Source organism: Macaca nemestrina, chromosome 5, assembly GCF_043159975.1.
Source record: "Macaca nemestrina isolate mMacNem1 chromosome 5, mMacNem.hap1, whole genome shotgun sequence".
Lineage (NCBI taxonomy): Eukaryota > Metazoa > Chordata > Mammalia > Primates > Cercopithecidae > Macaca > Macaca nemestrina.
Window position 1 is genome coordinate 130,265,951 of NC_092129.1, and position 23,802 is coordinate 130,289,752.

At 45.6% G+C, this 23,802-nt stretch overlaps 1 protein-coding gene across 1 annotated transcript in view; it reads left to right on the top strand.

Annotated features, from left to right (window-relative positions):
• The window catches only part of LOC105490861 (translocation associated membrane protein 2), an 80,538-nt gene that overhangs the window by 42,499 nt on the left and 14,237 nt on the right, over positions 1 to 23,802 (top strand). The window contains exons 3-4 of the mRNA XM_011756831.2: positions 18,325 to 18,434; positions 18,946 to 19,062. Of these exons, the coding sequence (XP_011755133.1) occupies positions 18,325 to 18,434; positions 18,946 to 19,062 (227 nt within the window). The remainder of the gene's footprint in view (positions 1 to 18,324; positions 18,435 to 18,945; positions 19,063 to 23,802) is intronic.

Genomic DNA, 23,802 nt, shown 5'->3' on the forward strand with positions numbered 1-23,802 from the left:
AACTCTGATTTTTAAATGTTGCCAACTAATTTAGAAATTCTGCAAACACCATGTGGGTCAACATTGTGTAAACCAAACCAACACATCATCTGAAGGCCGAGTCCAGCCCTTGGGCACAGGTCTGCAACTTTGGGCTTCTCAGATCCCGCCACCAGCACCTGAGCATCACTCCTTTCTCAGTAGCAAAGTCCTGGGTGGCCTCTCGATGAACAAAGGAAGGACTTTTGTTTGCTGAACGTAGTTCTTTCTTCTTTATTCTTTTGTTGTTGTTGTTTTTGTTTGTTTGTTTTGGACGGAGTTTCACTCTTGTTGCCCAGGCTGGAGCGCAATGGCGCGATCTCAGCTCACTGCAGCCTCCGCCTCCCGAGTTGAAGTGATTCTCCCACCTCAGCCTCCCAAGTAGTGGGGATTACAGGCATGTGCCACCATGCCTGGCTCATTTTGTGTTTTTAGTAGAGACAGGGTTTCTCCATGTTGGTCAGGCTGGTCTCGAACTCCTGACCTCAGGTGATCCGCCCACCTTGGCCTCCCAAAGTGCTGGGATTACAGGCATGAACCACCACACCAGGCCTTTTTTTTGGAGGGAGTTTTGCTCTTGTTGCCCAGGCTGGAGTACAATGGCGCAATGTTGGCTCACTGTAACCTCCACCTCCCGGGTTCAGGTGATTCTCCTGCCTCAGCCTCCCAAGTAGCTGCGATTACAGGTATGCGCCACCACGCCTGGCTAATTTTTTGTATTTAGTAGGGAAGGAGTTTCACCGTGTTAGGCTGGCTGGTCTTGTACTCCTGACCTCAGGTAATCTACCCGCCTTGGTCTCCCAAAGTGCTAGGATTACAGGCATGTGCCACTGCACACGGCCTTTTCCTCTTTATAGTAGAGAGGTGACTTTAAGGTGAGATTCTTTTCCTTGTCTGGCTCTGCCAGCTACTAGCTAAAAGACTTTGGGGGCAAATCCTGAACCTGTGGCTCATGGAGGATATAGCCATGAATCTTTCCTGGCCCTAGTCACTGTGGCCAGGATTGGGAGGAAGCCATGCTTTTCTGGGGCAACCAAGTCAGTTTCTTCATCTGAGAGTCAAACTGAGGGGCATTGGCAAGAGAGGAAGAAAACTATGCCACGAAAGAGACTGGAGAGCATCTCTGGCCTCAGTGGGCCAGGAAACATGTGGCCAGCACCCGTGGTCAGCAAGCAGACAGATGCCTGCTCATCCCAGGGCACATGGGGGCACGTGGATGACATAGCTCAGGGCTGTGTGTTCTAAGTCAAATCCGGGCTTATTTACTCTTGCCTCTTGAAAATCCTAATAACAGAGACTCGACTGTACTCGAGATTTACTGATTTATTTTTTAGTTTAAAAACATTGTAAAATATATATAACATAAAATGTACCATTGTAACCATTTTTAAGTGTGTAACTTAGTGGCACTAAGTACTTTCACATTGTTGTGCTACCATCACCACCATCCATCTCCAGAACTCTTTTCATCTTGCAGATTGAAACTCTGCCCACCAAACCCTACCTCCCCTTTCCCTACCCCCTCTAGCCCCCAATAGCCCCCATTCCATTTTTTGTCTCTGTGAATTTGACTACCTTAGGTACTTCATATAAGTGAAATGTAGATAGTATTTGACCTTTTGTAACTAGTTAAAAATTATTCTTCAGCACTTTTTCAAAATACATTTATGTGAGTGATACATAAGTCTTAGAGAAAAATTATAACACAGAAAACCATTAAGAAGATAAAAGTCACACAGGACCCCATCACCCAGAAAAAAACTAAAGTTAGAATGTTTTGGAATATTGATTTCTAACACAATTTTTTGCTGTTATAATATGATGAACCTTTTTGTGTGTCATTGATTATCATTCCATTCAACCAGATAGTCTGAAAAAGCTGCAGGATGTTTCTTAATAGGGATTACCACAAATTATCCAATCAGCCCCGTATGGATATTTCAGTTTCCTGTTTTTATTGTAAATAGTACTACAGTGAACATTCCTGTGGCTAAATTTTTACATTTATTTATGATTGCTTTCTTAGGATAACTTCCTATTACTGGAACTTCTAGGTTAAGTAGTATGTAAAGGTTTTATGTATGTATTGCCAAAATATCCTCTGTCATTTAATACTTGTGACCCATAAACCCTCAATTTTAAAGTCGTTTTGTAAGTATAAAAATGCACAGGATTAAAAAAAAATCAGAATGCCAGTTTATAAATGTCTACAGAGACAGCCAGTTATCAAGTATTGTGCTGGTGTTTTCATTACATTTCTCCCTGAAGTCAACTTACAGGGGATGCTGGATCATACCCTACATACCCAGAGCTGTGTTACTAATTTACCATGAGAAAGAATTGCCCTGGAGACCTCAAAAGTTGATGTGCATGTGATTGGGCATCCTTTTATTATAAGAAGGGCTATTTGTAAAGCCAGATCATAATCAGAGGGTTGATTTTTGAGTTTGAAACCTTCCCAGAGACACTGGCAAGACAAGTGATATCTTCAAGCATTGTTCTCACAACAGCATGAGAAGCGTAGGTAAGCACACTTTAGAGCTGAACTCAGACCCTCTGGGCAGAAAAAGCTTCCTACAGTGTTTGAGTAAGGGGGAGTGGGGGTAGTGGAGTGCCACCGTGTCATGCCTTCATTTGCTTAATTAATTAATCAAGCTAGACAAATATTTGTGTGCCCATTGTGGGCCAGGGTCTGGGTGGAAAATAATGTACAGAACCCATCTGATCTCTGATGTCATGAAACTTATCATTTATTAGTTTCATGATAAATGAAACTAAGAGAGGTAATAAACAAGTAAACAATGAATTAAATTGTAGTTGTGATAGGGTGATGAAGGAAATGTACAAGGTTATGTGGTAAGGAAAAACAAAGGGGTGGTGACAGAAGGTGTTGCTGAGTGTGGGGTTGCGTTGTGTTGTGAGTAGAGGGAGAGGTCTGGGCAGAAGAAAGCACTCCGTGCACAGGGACCAGCATAAGCAAAAGCCATCAAGTGAGGCACAGACACCTCGGAGGGTTCTAGTAACACCTCGGGGGGCACAGTGGCTCTAGTAACTGTACATAGGCCAGCGTGACTTGAGCCAGTGGGCTTTGGCATTTTCCCAGGGTGGGACTATTGAATTCTGCTCCTGGAATCCTCCTCCAGGCCCAGAACAGACCTGGGTAGAGGAAAAGGTACAGTAAAGTACCTGGTAAATGGAGGGGGTTTCAGTTACTTTAGAAAGAGAAGATTAAGTGTTTTAAGTAGCCTATCTTTTATTTAAATCTTGCCATTTGGGGCTATTGGAAATATGACAAGCAAATAATCAAGAGAGAGAATGAAATCAGAATAGCCTGCTTAATTTTGTTTTGAGCTTCTTAATCACTAACCCAATATGGTAATTGTTTGGTTTGTAAGAACTGGAGGAAAGCAGACTTCTCATGGGAAAAAACACTGTACAATAACAAGTCTGTTAAGGTTGTGATTTTAAAAACCCTCCCCAAAATCTCTTTAGATCGCACTCTACTCTTGGAAATGTACCTTTTTTTTCTATAACCAGCGTAAATTCTGACTTCTAAGGTTTCTTCCTTAAGTAGTGTGTAACTTGCTCAACTCAACATTTAAAACTGAATTTTAGTAGAGCCAGTAACTGTTTTCATACAAGGGGGTCCATCATTTCCAAATCCCTGTGTCTTCCTCAGCTGACATTTTCAAGTTCTAAGGAACAAAGTTAATAAGTAATGTGGTTGGGGCCTTTTCTTGAAGGTTTTGTTTTGCCATAACTCCCTCTTCTTCTATACTCCTTTCTCTTCTTCCCAGCTCCCAGTACTAGTTTCCTAGGGCCAGTGTAACAAAAGTACCACAAACCTAGTGGCTAAAACAATAGAAATTTACCATCCCAGCCTTCTGGAGGCTAGAATCCCGAGACCATGGGGCCAGCAGAGGGGCCCCGCTCCTCAGAAGGCTCTGGGAAGGATCTAGTCCAGGCTTCCCTCCTGGCTTCTGGTAGTTCCTTTGCGTGCGGCAGTGCAGTGCCAGTCTTCACACGGAATTCTCCCTGTGTACACGTCTGTGTGTCCAAATTTCTCTTTTTCATAAGGACACAGTCATGTTGGATCAGAGGCCCAACCTACTCCACGGTGACCTCATCTTAACTAACTACATCTGCAGAGACCCTGTTTCTGAATGAGGTCACATTCTGAGGTGCTAGAAGTTAGGACATCCACAAGATTTGGTGGAGGTGGGGGAGACACAATTTAGCTCATAACACCAGCTATAAATTTACGACTTTGTGCATTATAATCAGCTGGTTAAAAAAATTAAGCTGCTTTCAGAGAGATGCACACAGTAGTGGCAGTGATGCATCTTATGCATCCTGGTGGAGCCCCTGCCACCCTGGCATCCTTGAGGTTTTCTTCAAGGACAACAGTGATGAAGCAGGAAATATTCCTTTACTAACTTCCTGCTCTCCTCATTTCTGCTTGCCATTCTATTAGCAAATAAAAATTCAGCACTGCCAGTTAGAGTTTCAGATAAACAATAGATATCTTTTTAAAAGTATAAGTACGTCCCAAATGATGTATGAGATAGAATTATACTAGAAAATTAATCATCGTTTATCTGAAATTCAAATTTAACTGGCCACAACCGTCCACCCTGCTCAGTTCTGGCAAGGAATAAAATGTGTGTTTTCTGATCTTACCATTACACACTCTTGAGTCTTCTTTCTAATTAAACTACCCCAAAGTATCTCATGTGTGATCAGAAATGTATAGACTATAAAGGTCAGAAAAGAAAAGTTTGATTCTTCCCACAGGCAGACTCCAAGCCTGTTGACTTCCTGTCTGATCTACGACAGGTGAGCCTAAACGGGCTAAGCATTTAGCCACAAGGTTGTCTTGGGTTGTGCTACTAATTTGCTGAATTGCCTTGGGCAAAACACTTAACACCTGGGTCTCTATCTCCCATCTGCAAAATCCAGAGTGATGACCACTCCCTCAACCCCAGTGGTTCCTGTAGACAGGAAGCCCTGGGAGTCCTCTGAAGGGCTTGCTACTCAGATTTTCCATAGACCAACACCATCGGCACCACCAGGGAACCTGTGAGAAACACAGACTTTCAGGCCCCAGCGCAGACCTGCTGCATCAAAACCTACATTTTAACAAGAGCTCTGGAGGTTCCTGTGCCCGGAGCTTTAGCCCGAGAAGCGTGATTTTAAGTGAGGTGGGCGAAAATCTCTAGTTAGGCTTTCAAATAATCCTGCGCTTGTAACCTCAAAGGTAAGATAGGGAAACCCCTAAACCCAGTAACTCATTTGCATCTTTCTGTCCTTTTCTAGTTTTGGTTTCTCTATAAATATCGGGTCCTGGGAAAGGTTGGGGGAGGTGGGGAGTATCACTAGTGGAGTTGGTTTCCAGCTGGGGCTACAGCTCCCTAAGAAGTCATGTACATGTTTGTGGCTGGGCGCAGTGGCTCACACCTGTAATCCCAGCACTTTGGGAGGCCAAGGCGGGCGGCTCAAGAGGTCAGGATATCAAGACCATCCTGGCTAACATGGTGAAACCCCGTCTCTACTAAAAATACAAAAAAATCAGCCGGGCATGGTGGCACGCACCTGTAGTCCCAGCTGCTCTGGAGGCTTAGGCAGGAGAATCTCTTGAACCCAGGAGGTGGAGGTTGCAGTGAGCTGAGACCGCGCCACTGCACTCTAGCCTGGGTGACAGAGCGAGACTCCATCTCAAAAAAAAAAAGAGTCATGTACATGTTTGTAAGGCAATGTGGGCAGCAGTTCTGGTAGCTTTGACGTTGCTCAGCCTGCCTAGAACACCAAGGTTGAGGCTGAGGGAGCTCTTCCAGAGATGGGTTTGTTTTGCAGTGATCAAAGGTAATAAGGATCCATCCCCAGGCCCTGTGGATCCCAATTGGCTTTATTACTACCATCTGCTCTGTTGCATTTTGCAGCCAGAGATGAAAGGCCTAAGAACCTCCTACACCATAGCTTGGCCATTGTTCTCGCAGCCTCTTCTAGGATGAGACTCACTGCAGTCAAAACCTCAGACAGATGGTTTTAAAGCCTCATTCAGCCAAAGGCCTTTTTCCAGGGCTCAAATGATTCTTGTTCCCTTTGGTGATTGGCAGGAATTAGTGTTGTCTATTGCTTGTATCATATACTTGAAAGGTTGGCATCACATATCAAGCTGAGCCCCTCTTTGTAAGATGAGCTCATGGGGGGTCAAGAAAGGAAAGAGACAGGTGGACAGCGGTGGCTCTGGAGATGGAAGCCATACTTGATTATAGATGAAAGCTACCTAATCTGTGGCCCATACAGCTGGAGGAGACTTGAGACTCATCTAGCCTAGCTTGCTCCTTTTACAGCCAAGGAAACTGAGGCTCAGAGAATTGATTCGTGCTCCCAAGGATGCACCAGTGAGAGCCAAGGAGAGGCTGGGGTGGTCACACTTGTACAGCACCAGGGTTCTGGAAAGCTTTAGAAAAGCTGGGTTTATCAAATGGGGCAGTGGGCATAGGCAGTCCCAACCAGGGAGGTAGAGACTTGGCTCTGTCCTGGCCCTGTTGAGCCAAATAGCCACAAAGATCTCCTCTGACCCTGAGGTTCTGTGTGTATGAATAAGAGAAAAACCACGGCCCCCAGTGTCCCTGGCCTTATTGGTTGGCCATCTGAAAAGGAATGGGGAGCCTCTGACCCAGGACTTGTGGCCAGTCCTGGACTTGATTCTTTTCCCCAATAACTAAAACTTACTAAGTGTAACAATTGTGCAGAAAGGTGGACAAATCATGTGTTCAGCTCAACGAATTTTCACACACTGAACACCCATGCAGCCTAGAAGTGTCTTCTTCAGACGCAGCTTGATTTTTATCCAATTCCCTGTCGTAGCTCAGATAATTTATCCCATTCTGTGTGGAGCTTGTAGAGGCTTAAATAAGCAGAGCCACAGAGTGGCTGTGGCTGATTGTTAACCAGCCTGCAGCCTGCGGTCAGCAGGAACGTGGCTAGAGCCTGCAGACCCACATCTTTGAACTGCTGCACTGAGCCCCCAAATGTCTCTTCTCCTAGTGAATCATCTTGCTCTTACCCCCACCCCCCTCTGCACCCTTTCTGACCTGGACCCCACCCCACATCTTTACTTGAACTTCACTTTCCTATTTCTCCTGATCAAATTGTTTCTTCTATCTAGGTAGGATAATTTTTTCTTTTTTTTCTTTTTTTTGAGATGGAGTCTTGCTCTGTTGCCCAGGCTGGAGAGCAGTGGTGCGATCTTTGCTCACTGCATCCTCCACCTCCTGGGTTCAAGCTATTCTCCTGCCTCAGCCTCCTGAGTAGCAAGGACTACAGGCACCCGCCACCATGCCCAGCTAATTTTTGTATTGTTAGTAGGGACAGGGTTTCACCATGTTGGCCAGGTTGGTCTGGAACCCCTGACCTCAAGTGATCCACCACCTTGGCCTCTCAAAGTGCTGGGATTACAGGCGTGAGCCACCACACCCAGCCAGATAATTTTTTTTTTCTAATCACTTGTTTTTACTGACATAATTTTTGTCAATTTAATGATGGGTTTGTTGAAATTGTTCTTTTTTTCATGTAAGTTAAAAAAAAGCCTTAATTAAAAAAATTTTTTTTGTATGTGACTCTTGAGAGATTATTTTTTCTTTACAGCTCTCCCTGAATTTTAAAATGTTCACACATTCCCCTAGCTGTAAGCATTCTTCACATGAGGCAGCCTATGGAATGCATGTGTCATGCCCAGGCGATGTTGTATGCAGAAGTCACAGAACTTTGAAGTACAGTGGAGTCTGTAGTATGTGCCTGGCACCTAGGAATCCTTGTATATTTCTTTCTGGAAAGCTACAGGGAGGGTTACAGCCTTATAAAAAGGAATGGTGCATCAAGAAAGCAATGCCAGCTGGGTGCGGTGGCTCATGCTTGTCATCCCAGCACTTTGGGAGGCCGAGGCAGGCAGAATCATTTGAGGTCAGGAGTTTGAGACCAGCCTGGCCAACATGGCAAAACCCAGTCTGTAGTAAAAATGCAAAACAATTAGCCAGGTGTGGTGGGGCACACCAGTAATTCCAGCTACTTGGGAGGCTGAGGCATGAGAATCGCTTGAGCCTGGGAGGCAGAGGTTGTAGTGAGCTGAGATCATGCCACTGCACTCCAGCCTGGGGGGAAGAAAAAAAAAAAAAAACAATGCAGAAGCCTAGGATCTTATCAACTTCTCTTCAGCCCTTCATTCATCTTTGCTACATTGTTTTATGTCATGGAAGTATCCTTTCTTTCTTTTTTTTTTTTTTTGGACAGAGTGTTGCTCTGTCGCCCAGGCTGGAGGGCAGTGGTGCTATCTCGACTCACTGCAAGCCCCTCCTCCCGGGTTCATGCCATTCTCCTGCCTCAGTCTCCCGAGTAGCTGGGACTACAGGCGCCCACCACCATGCCTGGCTAATTTTTTGTATTTTTAGTAGAGACGGGGTTTCACTGTGTTAGCCAGGATGGTCTCGATCTCTTGACCCCATGATCTGCCCGCCTCGGCCTCCCAAAGTGCTGGGATTACAGGCGTGAGCCACTGCGCCCAGTGGCAAAACCCAGTCTCTATTAAAAACACAAAAAAATTAGCCGGGTGTGGTGGGGCGCACCTGTAATTTCAGCTACTCGAGGCATGAGAATCGCTTGAACCTGGGAGGCAGAGGTTGCAGTGAGCTGAGATCGTGCCACTGCCCTCCAGCCTGGGGTGGGGAGGGAAAAAAAAGCAATGCAGAAGTCCAGGATCTTAACTTCTTTTCAACCTTCCATTCATCTTTGCTACATTGTTTTATGTCATGTAAGTATCCTTTCTTTATCTTCCTTCCTTACTATAAAAATGGAGAAAATATATTCCGAAGCATGCAATGTGGGGTTAAAATGGTAACTTTGAAGATCCGTCAGATCTTTAATTCTCTGGCACGCGTGCGCGCATGTGTGTTTGTGTGTGTGTATGTGTGTATGTGTGTATTTCCTAGGATGGCCATAACAAAGTACCACAAACTGAGTGACTTAAAGAGAAATGTATTGTCTCACAGTTCTGGAGACCAGAAGTCTGAAATCAAGATGATGGCAATGTTGATTCCTTCTGAGGGCTGTGAGGGAAGGATCTGTTCTAAGTCTCTCTTGGCTTATAAATGGCCATCTTCTCCCTGTGTCTCTTGTCATCACCCTCCCTCTGTTTGTGTCTGTCTCTGTATCTAAATTTCTCCCATTTTAGAAGATCACCAGTCATATTGAAACAGTTTCCGCCCTAATGACCTCATTTTAATTTATCTCTGTAAAGACTGTATCTGAATTAGGACTTCAAATATATATATATATTGAGACGGAGTCTAGCTCTGTCACCCAGGCTGGAGTGCAGTGGCGCAGCCTCAGCTCACTGCAACCTCCACTCAACCACAGGTTCAAGTGATTCTCCTGCCTCAGCCTCCTGAGTAGCTGGGATTACAGGCACCTGCCACCAAGCCCAGCTAATTTTTGTATTTTTAGTAGAGATGGGTTTTCACTGTGTTGGCCAGCGTGGTCTTGAACTGCTGACCTCGTGATCCACCTGCCTCTGCCTCCCAAAGTGCTGGGAGGCACAATTCAACCTATAACAGTGTGTGTGTGTCTATGCTCATGTGTCTGAGAACTATGGTGATGCTTGTAGTTAAAACACCGCTGGTCACATCTTCCAGGTTGGGAGGCCACAGAGGGAGTAGACCAGCAGCCTGGAGAGTGGGGAGGGGTGGAGGTCAGAATGCTGCCCCTGGAGGCTGCTTGCCCCATGCCTGTCTTAAGCTCCTCTTTTTTCCCTGCCACCTGGGGGGTAGGGCAGGCCTTCAGGGTTTAATGAGTGCACCTTCTGTGTGATTTGAAGGGACGTCAGGAGGCAGAGAGGCCTGGTGGGGAGCTAATGGGTTTGGCCCTGGCATTAGTAGCACGGTTGAGTCCTGGCCCCACTGCTGCCTAGCTGCAGGTCCTGGGGGTACAGCAACTGCTCACCTCTGCGCCTCAGCGCCATGTCAGTAAATGGAGATAATAATCCGGGATTACCGTGAAGAGTAAATGTTCCCATGAGAGGTGTTCGGTACCGTGCATAGCACATAACAAGTGACTCTTCTGTTCCTTTAGTGTCTGATTCTTTCTGTTGGAAATAGGCATAATGCTTTCATCTATTTGCATAGCACCTTACAATGTATAGCTCTGTGAGAAAAGGTAGATGGTTTTATCCCATTGTTCAGAAGAGGTAACTGAGACAGAGAGACCCTGGATCACATGACAGACAAGTGGCGGTTCCAGAAGTGAGCTTCAGGTCTTTTCATGCTCGGTCTGGCTTCCTGTGGAAAAAAAAAAAAAAATAGAGCAACAAGGTAGATAAGAAGACACCACTTTATTTGTACAAAGCAGGAAGAATTTGAAGACTTAGAAATTATTTTTTGAATAGAAATACATTCACATGGTTCCATTATAAATCTGTATTGAAACACTTTCCTGTACACCTCTAACCTAGGTCAAGGTTTTTTGTACCAATTGAACCTAGACCAAGATAGACTATTTCCCACTTCCCAGCTTCCCTGTGCCCCATCCAGTCCATGACTACAGAGGGAGAGCCTTGTTCCCACCCTGCCCTCCCTTCCTTTCACACCCCTCCTCCCTGTAGGCAGTCCCTGTTGTGTCCTGTGTACCCTCCCACACTTTCTTAACTGGCCATCCAGTGTTGCTTTATGTAGATACAAAGGCTTATTTTTCTTTCCTGCCCTTTCTTACATAAAAGATGGAATACTATATGCTGCTTCTGTACCTGGCTTTTTCCCCCAACAAATAATGTATCCTAGATATCATTTCATATCAAGATGTAGAGAGCATCATCAACTTTCTAAAAATTTGTTTTGAGGTATAGTGCATGCAGCCAAGTGCCCGTGTTGATGAATTTTTACCTATGTACACACCCATGCAGCTCTAGCCTAGATCAAGATATAGCACCCCAGCTTCCTCCTGCCCCTCCCAGTCAGCACCCCTCCTAAAGTAACCACTGTTCTGATTCATAAATCCCCTGGTTACAGTTTTCCCTGTTCTTGATTTCATTTTTCTCATTTTTAAATCGCTCTATTGCTTACATAAGTATTTTTTAAATTGTTGCTGGGTCAGCATAACCTGAAGGTGTGGTTAAATACAGATTTCTACTTTAAGTTTCTGAGCCAGTAGGCCTGGGGCAGGGCCCAAGAATGTGTGTTTCTAAGCTCACAGGTGTTACTGATGCTATTGGCCCATGGCCACATGTTGAGTAACCCTGGTGTATTATAACTGTGTCTAGCAGTTCCCTATAGATAAAACAACATGGGTTGTTTCCATTCGTTTACCGTTAAAAACAGTGCTGTGGTGTATAACCTTGTACACATGTCATTTTGACTGCAGCAGGTACCAGCTGCAGGATAAATTTCCAGAAGTAGAATTGCTGCATCAAAGGATTGATGCGTTTGTAATCTCAATAGAAATTGCCAAATTGCCCTCCAAAGAGGTGGTACCGTTTTACATTCCTGCTGGCAGTGTGTAAGAAAGAGTCTGTTTCCCCACAGCCTGAGCAAGAATATATTGTCAAGCTTTGGATTTTTGCCAATCTGATAGGTATGAAATGGTATCTCAGTGTAGTTTTAATTTGCATATCTCTTCTGTGTAAGGCTGAGCATTTTTTTAAATGTATAAGGATCATCTTTTCTATGTTTCTTTTTTCTGTGGCTTGTCTGTTTATATCCTTTGTTCATTTCTACTCGATTTTTAAAAATCCTTTTATTGTCAAATTATAGCAACTTACTACCTATTAGCAAGATTAGCCCTTTGTCTCTGATCTGAATTGTAAATATTTTCCCCAGGTGATCATTTGCCTCCGGCTTTTGTTTGTGGTGATGTTTCCGTATCTAATTCTGGATTTATATATAGTGTAAAAGACTCAAAATAATATGAAAACAGAGTTGGCTCTTAGCACAGAAACCAACAGAAGAAAATTTTACAAATCCAGATTTGCAGGGCTTCGGAAAGAAACTGGGAGTACAGTGATGCTCTTTAAACAACTAGCTTTCAGACAAAAGAAGAAGCTTCTAGGACAGATGCCTGCCCCCGCTCAGAGGAGTTCTCAGAAGCAGATGGGATGGCAGTAGTAAGTGGACACCAGCTCAGGTTGTGCAGAGGAGGTCAGAGACCGCACAGTGGGATCCAGACAGGATTGGGAAATGTAAAGGCAGGCAGGAGAAGCCGCTTGCAGGTGACCTCAGAAGGAAACAGGAAAATATCTATTAGTCATAGGAAGCGGAGCAGGAGGTCAAGCAGAATGTGACTCCCCAAAAGGGAGAGCTGCCCACAGAGATTGTCAAAACAGCCAAGATTCTGACTGTTTCAGGTCTCCCTTTAAACTGTAATCAAAGATAAGCAAAGCGAGTGTCACTTTTGGTAGGAGGTGGGATAACCCACTATGGTGGGAAGATCATTATTGAAGGTGCTTTTTACCAAAGCTAGATTAATTCCTACACTAGAGCATATTGGCATACTCCATCGGGTTATATAGGAAGAAGGCTCATCGAGTATTGGTGTTGGAAAGGTATCAGGGGGTCAGGAAGGTTGGAGGTTACACATCTGTGGTCTGTAGTCAGAGTTGGCCCACAGATGTGTTTTCTTTGGCCAGTCTGGTGTTGGCCCATACAGTGTTTTTAAAAATTTCGAATTAGTCACCAGCATTTTAAAATCAGATGATTCCACATAAAGATTTTTCTTTGCTTTTGAAATATTGGGACTCCAGCCACTGGGTTGCGCCTCTCCCGTAGCCACAGTGACTGAGATGCAGCTTCGCCACTGCCTCCCTCACCCCTGCGGGACGCAGTGTGGGATGTGCCCCTCCTCTCTAGTGTGTCCCTGACACCGAGGCTGCCTGTTGCTACCGTTTATCTCAGTTTTAATGTGTATTTATTTAGTAAGGTTAAAAGGTCAGTGGATATCTCTTAAACTTGTTTCTCTCAAAGTGGAGATGTGAAAGATAGACCAAGAGGGTGATGTGTTTAAAGGAAAACAGTGTAAAGCATATTTCTCTGTGGAAGTGAAGAATATGACCTGCTTGATGCAGTGGGCCTCTGCATTGAAAGCAGCTATCTTAAGACACCTGGACCACCTGGCTCATTTGTGCTCCCCCTGCACCCTTGTAGGCATTTTGTTTTGATCTAAAATCAGAGTCACCTGTCTGGCCTCATAGGCCAGAGATGTGCTGGACTTATTCTTCTAAAAAAATATAATAGATTATTGCCAAACGATTGCTGTTCTTTTTGAGAGCTCATGCACGACAGGGGCAGTCTATGAGAAGTGGGAGCTCTAACCTGGGTCGTGTGAGGATATTTATTTATTTGTTTATGATGGAGTCTTGCTCTGTTGCCCAGGCTGGAGTGCAGTGGCACAATCTCAGCTCACTGCAAGCTCCACCTCCCGGGTTCATGCCATTCTCCTGCCTCAGCCTTCTGGGTAGCTGGGACTACAGGCACCCGCCACCATACCTGGCTAATTTTTTTTTTTTTTTGTATTTTTAGTAGAGACGGAGTTTTACCGTGTTAGCCAGGATGGTCTCGATCTCCTGACCTCGTGATCCGCCCGCCTTGGCCTCCCAAAGTGCTGGGATTACAGGCGTAAACCACTGCGCCCGGTCTTGTGTGAGGATTTTTGTAAGAATTAGTGAGCAACCAAAATTTAAAAAGAAAAAAAAAATCAAAAACAACAGTTTGTTTATAGGCACCTGGAAGAGGACAAAGGTCCAACCTCTGCAGCTCTATGAAAACAGAAAGCGCCAAGCCAACTTATTACTACTTTTGCACCAACCTAATACTTTCCTCCTCTGATCAAAAGTAGGAAGATAGGGCTGGGTGTGGTGGCTCACACCTGTAATCCCAGCACTTTGGGAGGCCAAGGCAGGTGGATCACCTTAGGTCAGGAGTTCAAGACCAGCCTGGCCAACATGGCAAAACCCCATCTCTACTAAAAATACAAAAAAAATTTGCTGGATGTGGTGGCCCGCGCCTGTAATCCCAGCTACTTGGGAGGCTGAGGCAAGAGAATTGCTTGAACCCAGGAGGTTGTGGTGAGCCGAGATTGTGCCATTACACTCAGGCCTGGGTGACAGAGCGAGACTGTCTCGAAAAACAAAACAAAAAGTAGGAAGATAGCAGGTAAGGAGGGAAGCCATGGAGATAATTTCTGCAAATTAGAATATAGTTTTGAGTATTTGTGTGTGAAGCTGTTCCTTATGATAGTAGGAATAAGAGGTCAGAGGAGTGGCATGTTACCAGAAATGGAGCGGTGATGGAGTGGAATGGGGGGCTGTGTTGACCTTGAGGTGGCATTTGGTGGCTGGGTTCTAGGAATGAGGAAACCCAAGAAACAGACTGTGTCCCTTAGCTCTGTGAACTCTTTCCTCATTCACTTTCCTTGTTCATCTCATGAGATAGTTACGATGATTGAATCAATCTGCATAGCCAGCGTGTTAGCTGGTTCTTTTGATTCCGTCACGGAGTCTACCCGACGCACATGTCTTCTCCCATTGCTCCACCTGGAATTCCTGCGGGCGCCTCCTGACTGCTCTTCCAGCCTTGCCGCTCTAACCCGTTCTCCCTGTGGCAGGAAGAGATTTCTGTATGAACATGTGACTAAACTCCTCCAGTAGCTTTCATTCCTTTAGGGTACAGTCCACATGTCTTGCCCTGACCTCTAAGGGGTCCTTCCTGATCTCCCACCTCTGCAGGTCTCCAACCTTCTGCTCCACACCCCCAGCCTTCAGTCCACTTCAGAGCATTGACACACCTGCATGCGGGTTTTTTCAGAGCATTGACACCCCCGGCTGTTACTGTTTTTTAAATTGTAAAATACACATAACGTAAAACTTACCGTCTTAACCATTTCTAAGTGTACAGTTCAGTACTGTTAAGTACATTCATGTTATTGTACAACCAATCTTAAGAACTCTTTTCGTCTTGCAAAACAAACCCCGTACCCATGAAATAGCACTTCCTGTTCCTCTCACTCCCAGCCCTTGGTAACCACCAGTCTGCTTTCTGTCTCTAAATTTGACTAGTCTAGGTAACTCATATATGAATTGAATCATACAGTATTTGTCCTTTTGTGATTGACTTATTTAACTTAGTCTACTGTCCTCGAGGTCCATCCATGTTGCAGCATGTGTCAGAATTTCCTTTTTTTTAAAGGCTGAATCATCTTCCACTGTATATGTAGAGCCCATGTTGTTTATTCATTCGTCAATCCATGGACACCTGTGTCGCTTCCATCTTTTTGGCTATTGTGAATAGTGCTGTTATGGATGTGGATGTACAAATATTTTACTGAAATCTGACCTTCAATTACCCTACCACCCAGAAGTGGAATTGCTGAAATATGTGGTAATTGTATTGTTAACTTTCTGAAGAATCACTATACTGTTTTCTGCAGTGGCTGTACCATTTTACACTCCCACCAACAATGTACAAAGTTTCCAATTTCTCCACATCCTCACCAATACTTGTTGTTTTCTGTTTTTTATTTTATTTTATTTTATTTATTTATTTATTTTTCTTCATTGTAGCCATCCTAATGGGTGTGAGGAGATAACCTTGTTGTGGTTTTGATTTGCATTGCCCTAATGAGTGGTGTTGAGTATCTTTCATGTCTTTATTGGCCATTTGTATTTCTTCTTTGGAGAAATGTCTCTTCAAGAACTTTGTCCCTTTTAGAATCAGGTTGTTTGGTTTTTGTTGTTGAGTTACAGTTCTTTGGCTGCCGGTGTTTAAGTGTACGAGGATTTGGTGTGTACCCGCTAAGCTCCAAGAGGGCAGGGGCTGTGCCCACCTTGCTCACTGCCGTCTCCCAGCACCCAGCATGGAGCCCTGTGCATGGTTTGTCAGCCAATGAGGATACGTGTGTGCAGCTCTCAACAGCAAAGGAACACAAGTCTGTGTTTATTTCTACATTCATTCTAGTTTCAACAAGGATTTCAGACTATGGTCACATCTCTTTGGAACCCTACTATTTGGGATCAAGAATAGCAGACCCTCTTAAAGGGCTTTAAAATAGCTAATCTAAGGTCTTGTCAGGTACTGTTCAACTGATTTTTGGACTGTGCTTGTTTGGTTGAGTATAAATCCCATTTTACCTAATAAGGATGATCTTGATGATGAAACTGTGTTTAGTTATTTTATAATTTCAAAATATGCAGCCACCTAATCGATCTCTTTATGAAGAAGGCAAGGAAAATGTAATCCTGGCATCACACGTGGTAGAGCAGAGAGGCAGGGCCATGAGTCTCCTCTCCCTCATCTTCATGTCTTCTCCTCGGGTCTTCAGTGCCTGACTCCCCGTCCTGGATCCCAGCCCTTCAGTCCTCAGTGGCCCAGGCTCATCAGCTCTCTCTCACTGACAGCCCTCCTTCTCCCTTCCTTTCTCTTCTCCTGCCTTGGTTCATGCCCTGTGGCTTCTTACCTGGATCACAGGAACAGCTTTCTAACTGGTGTCCTTATCTCTGGGCATGTTCACTGCTGCCAGAGTAAATGTTCCAGAACGCAAATGTCATCATTTTCCTGTTTAATTTGAATTCTTCGATGTTTCCACGTTGCCTTCAGGATAAAGTCCACACCCTTTCACATGGCATACAAGGCCATGCACAGCAGCCTGCCACTCACCATGGTGACCTCTCCTCTGCCCCCAGCACTCCAGCCACAGTCCCTTCATTCTTTGTGGGTGTGGCTTTCTCTGGCTAGGATGCCCTCCGCCCCCGCAACGGCCTCCCCTGCCGGTCCCCAAGTTCCGATGCTGTCCTGTTCACCCTGACCAGTGAACAGTTTACCCACCACCTTCACCCGAGCCAGAGTGGGGCCCTCGCCTGCTGTGGCTCACTGTGTGTGCCTCTTGGGAGTGCTGCCTGCCTGTAGTGTAATTGTACATCTGTCTGTTAGTCTCCCTGCTGCACTGTATGTTTTCCAACCAGGGGTGGTGTCTTTTATCTCCATGTTTCAACAGTTAGCCCAGTGCCTCTCACAGAAGAGGTCTTTGTGGAAAGGAAGAGGGAGAGGAAAAAGGAAAGGTTGTCTGATTTCAAAGATCATGCTCTCTCTGTCCTCGCCACCTCCTCCCACCCCCTCACCACTGCCCACCGTTACATTCCCTCAGTCTAGGGTGGCTGAGATTAGGGTGGACTCCCAGAGTGACCCAGTCAGCTTGACTTTGTTCCCTGGCCACCCTGAAACAAACTGAGCCTGGCTACCTTCTGGTAAATGCATCTCAGCAGCGAGATGACTCATGTGTGTGTGACTCAGAGCGAATGCAGCACAGCTGGAGAGCAGCCATTTGCCTGGTGGAGGTGGGGGTTGCAGAGAGCAGACCAGACCCAGGCACACGGCCACCAGGCTCACAGCCCCGCAGCCTGCTGCCCACTGACTGGAGCAAGCATGCAGATTCTCCCCTGTCCACAGGCTGCAACGGCAGAGTTTCACAAGATTGCTCTACCTGGGATGCTGTCTCATTTATTACTATTAAATTGTATTTTAATAAGCTACCATTTAAACAGACTTACTGTAAATTGTTGTAAGCAAATTATCTCATTTGATCCTTACCATAGCCCAACAACAAAAATAATAGCAAGTATGTATATAGCACTTACTATGTGCCAGACACTGTTCTAAGCACTTCGCATTTATTCATTTAATTCTCATAATAAACCTACTATGCAGGAAATGTTGTCCTCATTTTTCAGATGAGAAAACTGAGGTACAGAAAAGTCACACATGGAGATAGATAGCCCTGGATCACATAGGACAGAGCTGTGGTACAAACTGAGGAGTCCAGCTTCTGAGTCCACCTTCAGCCCTTATGCGGTGCTTTGTTGAGAAAGCATAACTGTAGTCCCGTTTTCAGGGGAGGAAATTGAGGCTCAAAGAGGTTAGTCCTTTATCCACAGTCACACAGTTAGGGAGTGATAGAGCCAGTGATGGGGATTGGTGGTCTCCAACCCTGGCTCCTAACCGCTGTGCTCTGCTGCACTGACTTGGGAGATACTGTTACGACAATGCAGCCATGCACTTGGTTCTCCTTAGTCACCGTCGTTGGTGCTTCCAAGGGCTAAGACCAGAGGGTGGGTAGGAATCTGGGGCAGAAACCAGAAACCTTCTGAGTCTGGGGCTATAGCAAATGGGTACCATTTGATGGCACATTTTGCTTCCCATCTCGTTTCAGTTTTGGGTCCCAGAGTATTTCCTTCCCCCAGGGATGCTGATGGGACTTTTATTACCTCCACAGACAGTGAGACCGTGCACTACCACTATGGCCCTAAGGACCTGGTCACAATCTTGTTCTACATCTTCATCACCATCATCTTGCACGCTGTGGTTCAGGAGTACATTTTAGATGTAAGTGACATGTCTGGATTCTGAGATCAGAAGCTGGGGAGGTGCCTTGGGGTGGAGGACCTGGCCTTGGAGGAAACTGCAGCTCTGCACCCATTCATCCTCCAACTTGCTTGCGCTGGTTGGGTCTGTTGCCTGGGCTTCCTTCACCACGCTTTGAGTTCTGTTCCCTCTCACAGCCTCCTTTAATCAGCACATGGAACAGCAGTATTTACTACCCAGAGAGAAAGCTGTCTGGAGATGGTCTCCTTATGGGTCTGTGGTACATGGAGTAATTGGGGATATTTTCTTTACACGTAGGCTAGAGGCATTCATCTTGCCACTTTCTCAAAATGCTTGCCTTAGACCAAGCACTGTATGCACACAGTAGGTTTACACCAAATACCTTGGATTATGGCCAGCTGCAAACTTCTAAGGATGTTCAACCCTTTTGTGGGGAGAAAACAGGAGTTTGAAACCTGCCCAGTATGGATACATTTGTATATTAATATGAGGGGTTTTCTTTATTCTTTAGAAAATCAGCAAACGGCTTCATCTCTCCAAGGTCAAACACAGCAAGTTCAATGAATCTGGACAGCTGGTCGTCTTTCATTTCACCTCGGTGATTTGGTGCTTCTACGTGGTGGTGACGGTGAGCCATTCTCAGGACGGCTGAAGTGGGAGAGCTCAGACCAAGGGGCACTTCCGGCTCTGGGATTGCTGATCAAATGACTGCAGAGGACACCTTGCTCTTTTTCTTTTTCTGTTAAGGGGAACAAGTTTCTTAGAACCTTCTTAGCTTCTTAGAAATGAAACTATGTTTGCATTCTCATGGTATTGCAGAGAGATGCCATTTTATAGCTGGAGAGAGTCATCTTGGCCAACAGTCACCACTTGTTATAATCATTATGCAATACTGCAGTAATGATACCGTGTACCTACATTAACACTGTATTGTTTTACAAGGCCCTTCTACAAACATGGTCCCATAAGATATGTTTGATGTTCATTCGGATACCCCTGTTACAGATTGAAGAGTTCCAAGCTCAAATTTTGCAGTATGCCTTTGGGTCTGTGGTTTTGAAGCAGCAAGGATAGTTTGGACTTGGAAGTAGAGTTCCAAGCCCAGCTTACTCTCTGTTTTACTACCTTGGCCTTCTATAAACGAGGCCAGCCTCACTCTCTCAGCTCATCAAATCCTGTGAGAGTCAATGCCGTTGCAACAGATGCCCGCAGGACCGGACAATTTCCCCTCCTTTCTACGTAAACGGACTCTTATTTCAAGCAACCTTTGATACAGCAAAATTCCCTCATAGAAAGGAATGCGGATGGTCCTTTGGAGTTTGCTGTAACAAGACCTTGCCTGTCCTGCTAGGAAGTGTTGAGTTAGTGCCCACCACCACCTGGAGCTCCACCTTTCTGTAACCTGGGCCCCCGAGGAATCCATGCCTGGGTCTTGGAAAATTCAGCAACCCTGTGACCTCTTTAAGATTTCCTTCCTGGCCTTCCACAGATCCCTCCTTTTCTTCCTCTTCTTTCAGTGACAGTGATGGGCCCATCCATCACAAGGAACTCTGTCTCTAGAGCTGAATGTTGAATTCCTATTCTCAAAGCCAGAGTCAACATGTCCTTTTGCACATTGTTTTTATTCCTGTTATCATTTCATCGTAGAACAGCTTTCCTAAGCAGAACGCTAGGAATTTTAAATGAGAGGCCCAAGACTTCTGTCCTCTCAAGCAAGGCTACTCTGTCACAGTCCCAGGGGCAGATTGACACTGTGTGAACAGTGCATCCCTGCTGTCGTGCCATGCACGTAAGTCCCTAGACTTCCAGGTTTCAGACCACACCTAGTCCCTTGACGTTCCGTCCGTGCCCACCCCTGGATGCCTAAGCTGCTTTGAAGCAGAACAGCCTCAAGATACCAAAGATGCTTAACCGCTGTTCAGGAGAAGGATTGCCTCATCTCTGAGTCACTTTTACCCTTTCAACTTCACCCCCAGACATTCCACCGCAGCTGTGACACGTGGTGACCAGATTTGGAGGCTAGAGCCAAGTTGCCTAACATGCCTTCCAGGGTGTGAAATGCTCAGCAGCTCTGTGTTTGCCTCTCTCAGTTCTTCAAGGATTTGAACATGATGCTAATTAGTTTGAGAGCACATAGGCTTGTCTTGGGGAGGCACCTAACAGTCTTTTATTCTGGGGAGAGCCAGTTCCCCACTCAACATATTCAATAGGCACAGAGACCGGGGGACCACGGAAAGCTCCAGTGACCCCCAACTCCTCCTGACAGCATTTGACTCCTTGCCCTCCTCCATCGGAACCGTGCTTCCTAGAAGGAAAGTGATTGAAAAAGAAGAGAGGTAGTTCTGTAAAAGACATAAAAACAGCTTGTTTTTTAAAAAATCGTATTTTTCTGTTATGATGCAAATTTCTTCACGACTCTTCTTTCTCTCACTTTCCACAGTCATTTCATCTGCAGGTCCTGCCAGCTGTACCTCCCAAACCCATTGAGACTGTCTGCCGCTCTCTGCCTGCACCACCACCCCTGGTCTAGTGACCCTTGACCACGGGAGATTTGGGCCTATAGGGGACATTTGGCAATATGCTGCTGGTATCTAGTGGGTGGAGGCCAGGGATGCTACGATATAGCCTTTAATGCACAGGACAGCCTCCACAACCAAGAATTATCTAGCCATAGTGCCAAGGTTGAGACACCTTGATCTGTGTAGTCCAAGCCACCATCTTCTCTTGCCTAGACACTGAATATCTTTTTTTCTAGGAGACTGTTTCCACTCTTGTACCCTCCTACCCCAATCCATTTTCTGCTCAGCCAGATGGATCTTTTAAAACAGAAATAAAACCATACATTCCCATGCTTAAAAGCCCCCATCACACTTGCAGTGAAATCGTTTTTCCTCCCCACTCATGTGATCTGGGTCCTGCTGATCCTGCTGGTCTCATCTCACTGGCCACAACCCCACTTTTGTCCTGGCTGTTCTGCATCCTGGGCTTTGCGCACTGGTGGTTTCTCTGCTCAAGGGCTTCATCCTCTGCCATCCCATGGCCAACTCCTTCTTGCCATCCAAGTCTCTTCCCAGATACCATCTCCTCAGAGAATCCCCCACCAATTGGCATTTTCTGTACTGTGCCTGTTGCTGGTGCTTTTCTTGTTGGTGTATTCTCTCTCTGTTTCTCCCACTAGATTCTGAGCTGCCTGCTAGCAGGCACCATGCTCACTGCTGTATCCCTGGTATGGTGCCTGGCGCATACTAAGTGCCCGCTAAATGTTGGCTGTAGAATGAGTGAGTAAACTGCAAATGCATCTTCTCTCTCCAGCCTTCAACATTTTTTAAGTAATGAATTGGTTGTTTTAATAAATATCATAAATGATTATTTTTTAAAAAGCAAACAATATAGAGAAGTTCAAAAAAGCAAATTCCTCCCACCAGAAATACCAGTATTATTTTGGTGTTTGATTGAAACATTTCTCTCTGCATATATAGAAAGAGAGCAGTGGGAGTGTGGCTGGACCACCAATCATTTTATGGGAATGTCAGCCTCCAACTTTTAATCTACCATTGATCTACTACTCATTGTTCAGGGAAAAAGAAAAGAACACTCCACTGGAGAAAGCAGGAGGATGGGTGGGCGTTTGGTCTTCCCCGTCTGACTTCCTTGCCACATCTGACTTCATATTTTAGAACCTAAAATCCACCGTAGATTTTAGAACCAAGTAGAGGGAATGTCCTTAACGCTGGTGCTTGTACCAGGACCGGTTTCTACTAACAGACTAGTTGCTTTAGGGCAGATTTGTAGTGCATGGTTGCTCTGATGGTCAAATAATATAAGGTATGTCTGAATTTATGTAGCACTTGCCTGTGCTGTGTCTGAATTACGCTGTTCTTCGTGGTTGTGTTTGTTCACACACCAAAAGGAAGGCTGCTGGGGAAACAGGAGGAATCTCTCTACCTTGTTGAGGCCTTGCTTAGCTCATGGGTGGATTTTTAGAATCAAGAGACAACAAAGGATTTCAAAAGCTTCTCCAAACCATCCGCTGGGGCCTGTCAGTGGATGGGATCTGGGGTGGGTTTCAGGCGCTTGCTGGGTCACCCTCAGCCCCCTGTGGACTCAGGTGCTTTGCGTGCCTGAGCTCAGAGGGTGCCCCAGCCTCAGTCCTCCCTCAGACAGCTGCCTGGACAGAGGTCTGGAAAAGGCTGTTCTCAGAGCAGTGAGTCATTTTTCCTCTGGCTCCCCCTGCTCTCCTCCCTCCACTCCTTTCCTCCTCCAGTCCCAGTGGACTGGACATTCACAAGCAGGCAACATTTTTCTGGGGAGTTTCTTTGCTTGTTGGCTTCAAAGTTCTGACCTCTTTGTCTCTGAGTAAGAGGCCAAGCCAAGGAGCGTTCCTGTTTAAAATCATGAGATTGTCTGGGCTTTACATTGCTCTCAGTGCCGCTTTTCTTGGCGAGTCTTGTTTTGGCAAAACTTTCTCTCCCACCTCAGTTTCAGAAGTACCATTTTTCCTGCTAAGTACATTGCTGCTTCCTCTAGGAAGAGACATTGTCACCTCTCTGATGTCCCTGGAATGAGGTAGCCTAGGGCAGGAGAGCTGATGAAGGCAGGCGTGTGTGCGTGACAGAGGGGGCGGCTGGGGCTGATAGAAGCAGTGTATGTGAAAGAGCTCACAACTGTCACGACCGCCACACACGCCACCACCTGAGAGCCTCGTCCACTTTTATTCCTCAATCAGCGCGTGACCCAGGGAGGACAAAGGAGGGCAGTGGTAGTGAGAAGAGATTAGAAATGAGGCCATGTAAGTTCGAGGTGAGATCATTTCCTTCTAATCCAGGTGACCGTGACTACAGTGGTATACATGTATCCAATTGGACCTATCAGTTAGGTTGTGCTCATGGAGGCCCAAGTTTGTGGAATTAGGGCTGTGGACTCTACCTGAAAGGCATACCGACAGATCACAGGGCGTTTAGTGACTCAAAGGTGGGTGGATCAGCCCTCACTTGAAAATACAACTAAAGATCCTAATAGACAATAACCTAGAATACTTCTTACTAAACCTTGTTGGCCAAATGCTGAGCACTATAAAACCCCTGTCTTTAATCCCAGTGTGAACATTTGAGGTTCTCAGCCTTCTCATCAAAGCCACCAGCTCAGTTGATTTTCTGATTTACTGAAGCAACCTAGCCTGAAGTTGTTGGACCAGAAGGTTTGTGGCCCAACTCAGATTTCAGCTGTGCTACTGAAAAACTATCTTGACTGGTCGTGATGGTGCACGCCTGTAATCACAGCACTTTGGGAGGTTGAGGCGGGCGGATCACCTGAGGTCAGGAGTTCGAGACCAGCCTGGTCAACATGGTGAAACCCCATCTCTACTAAA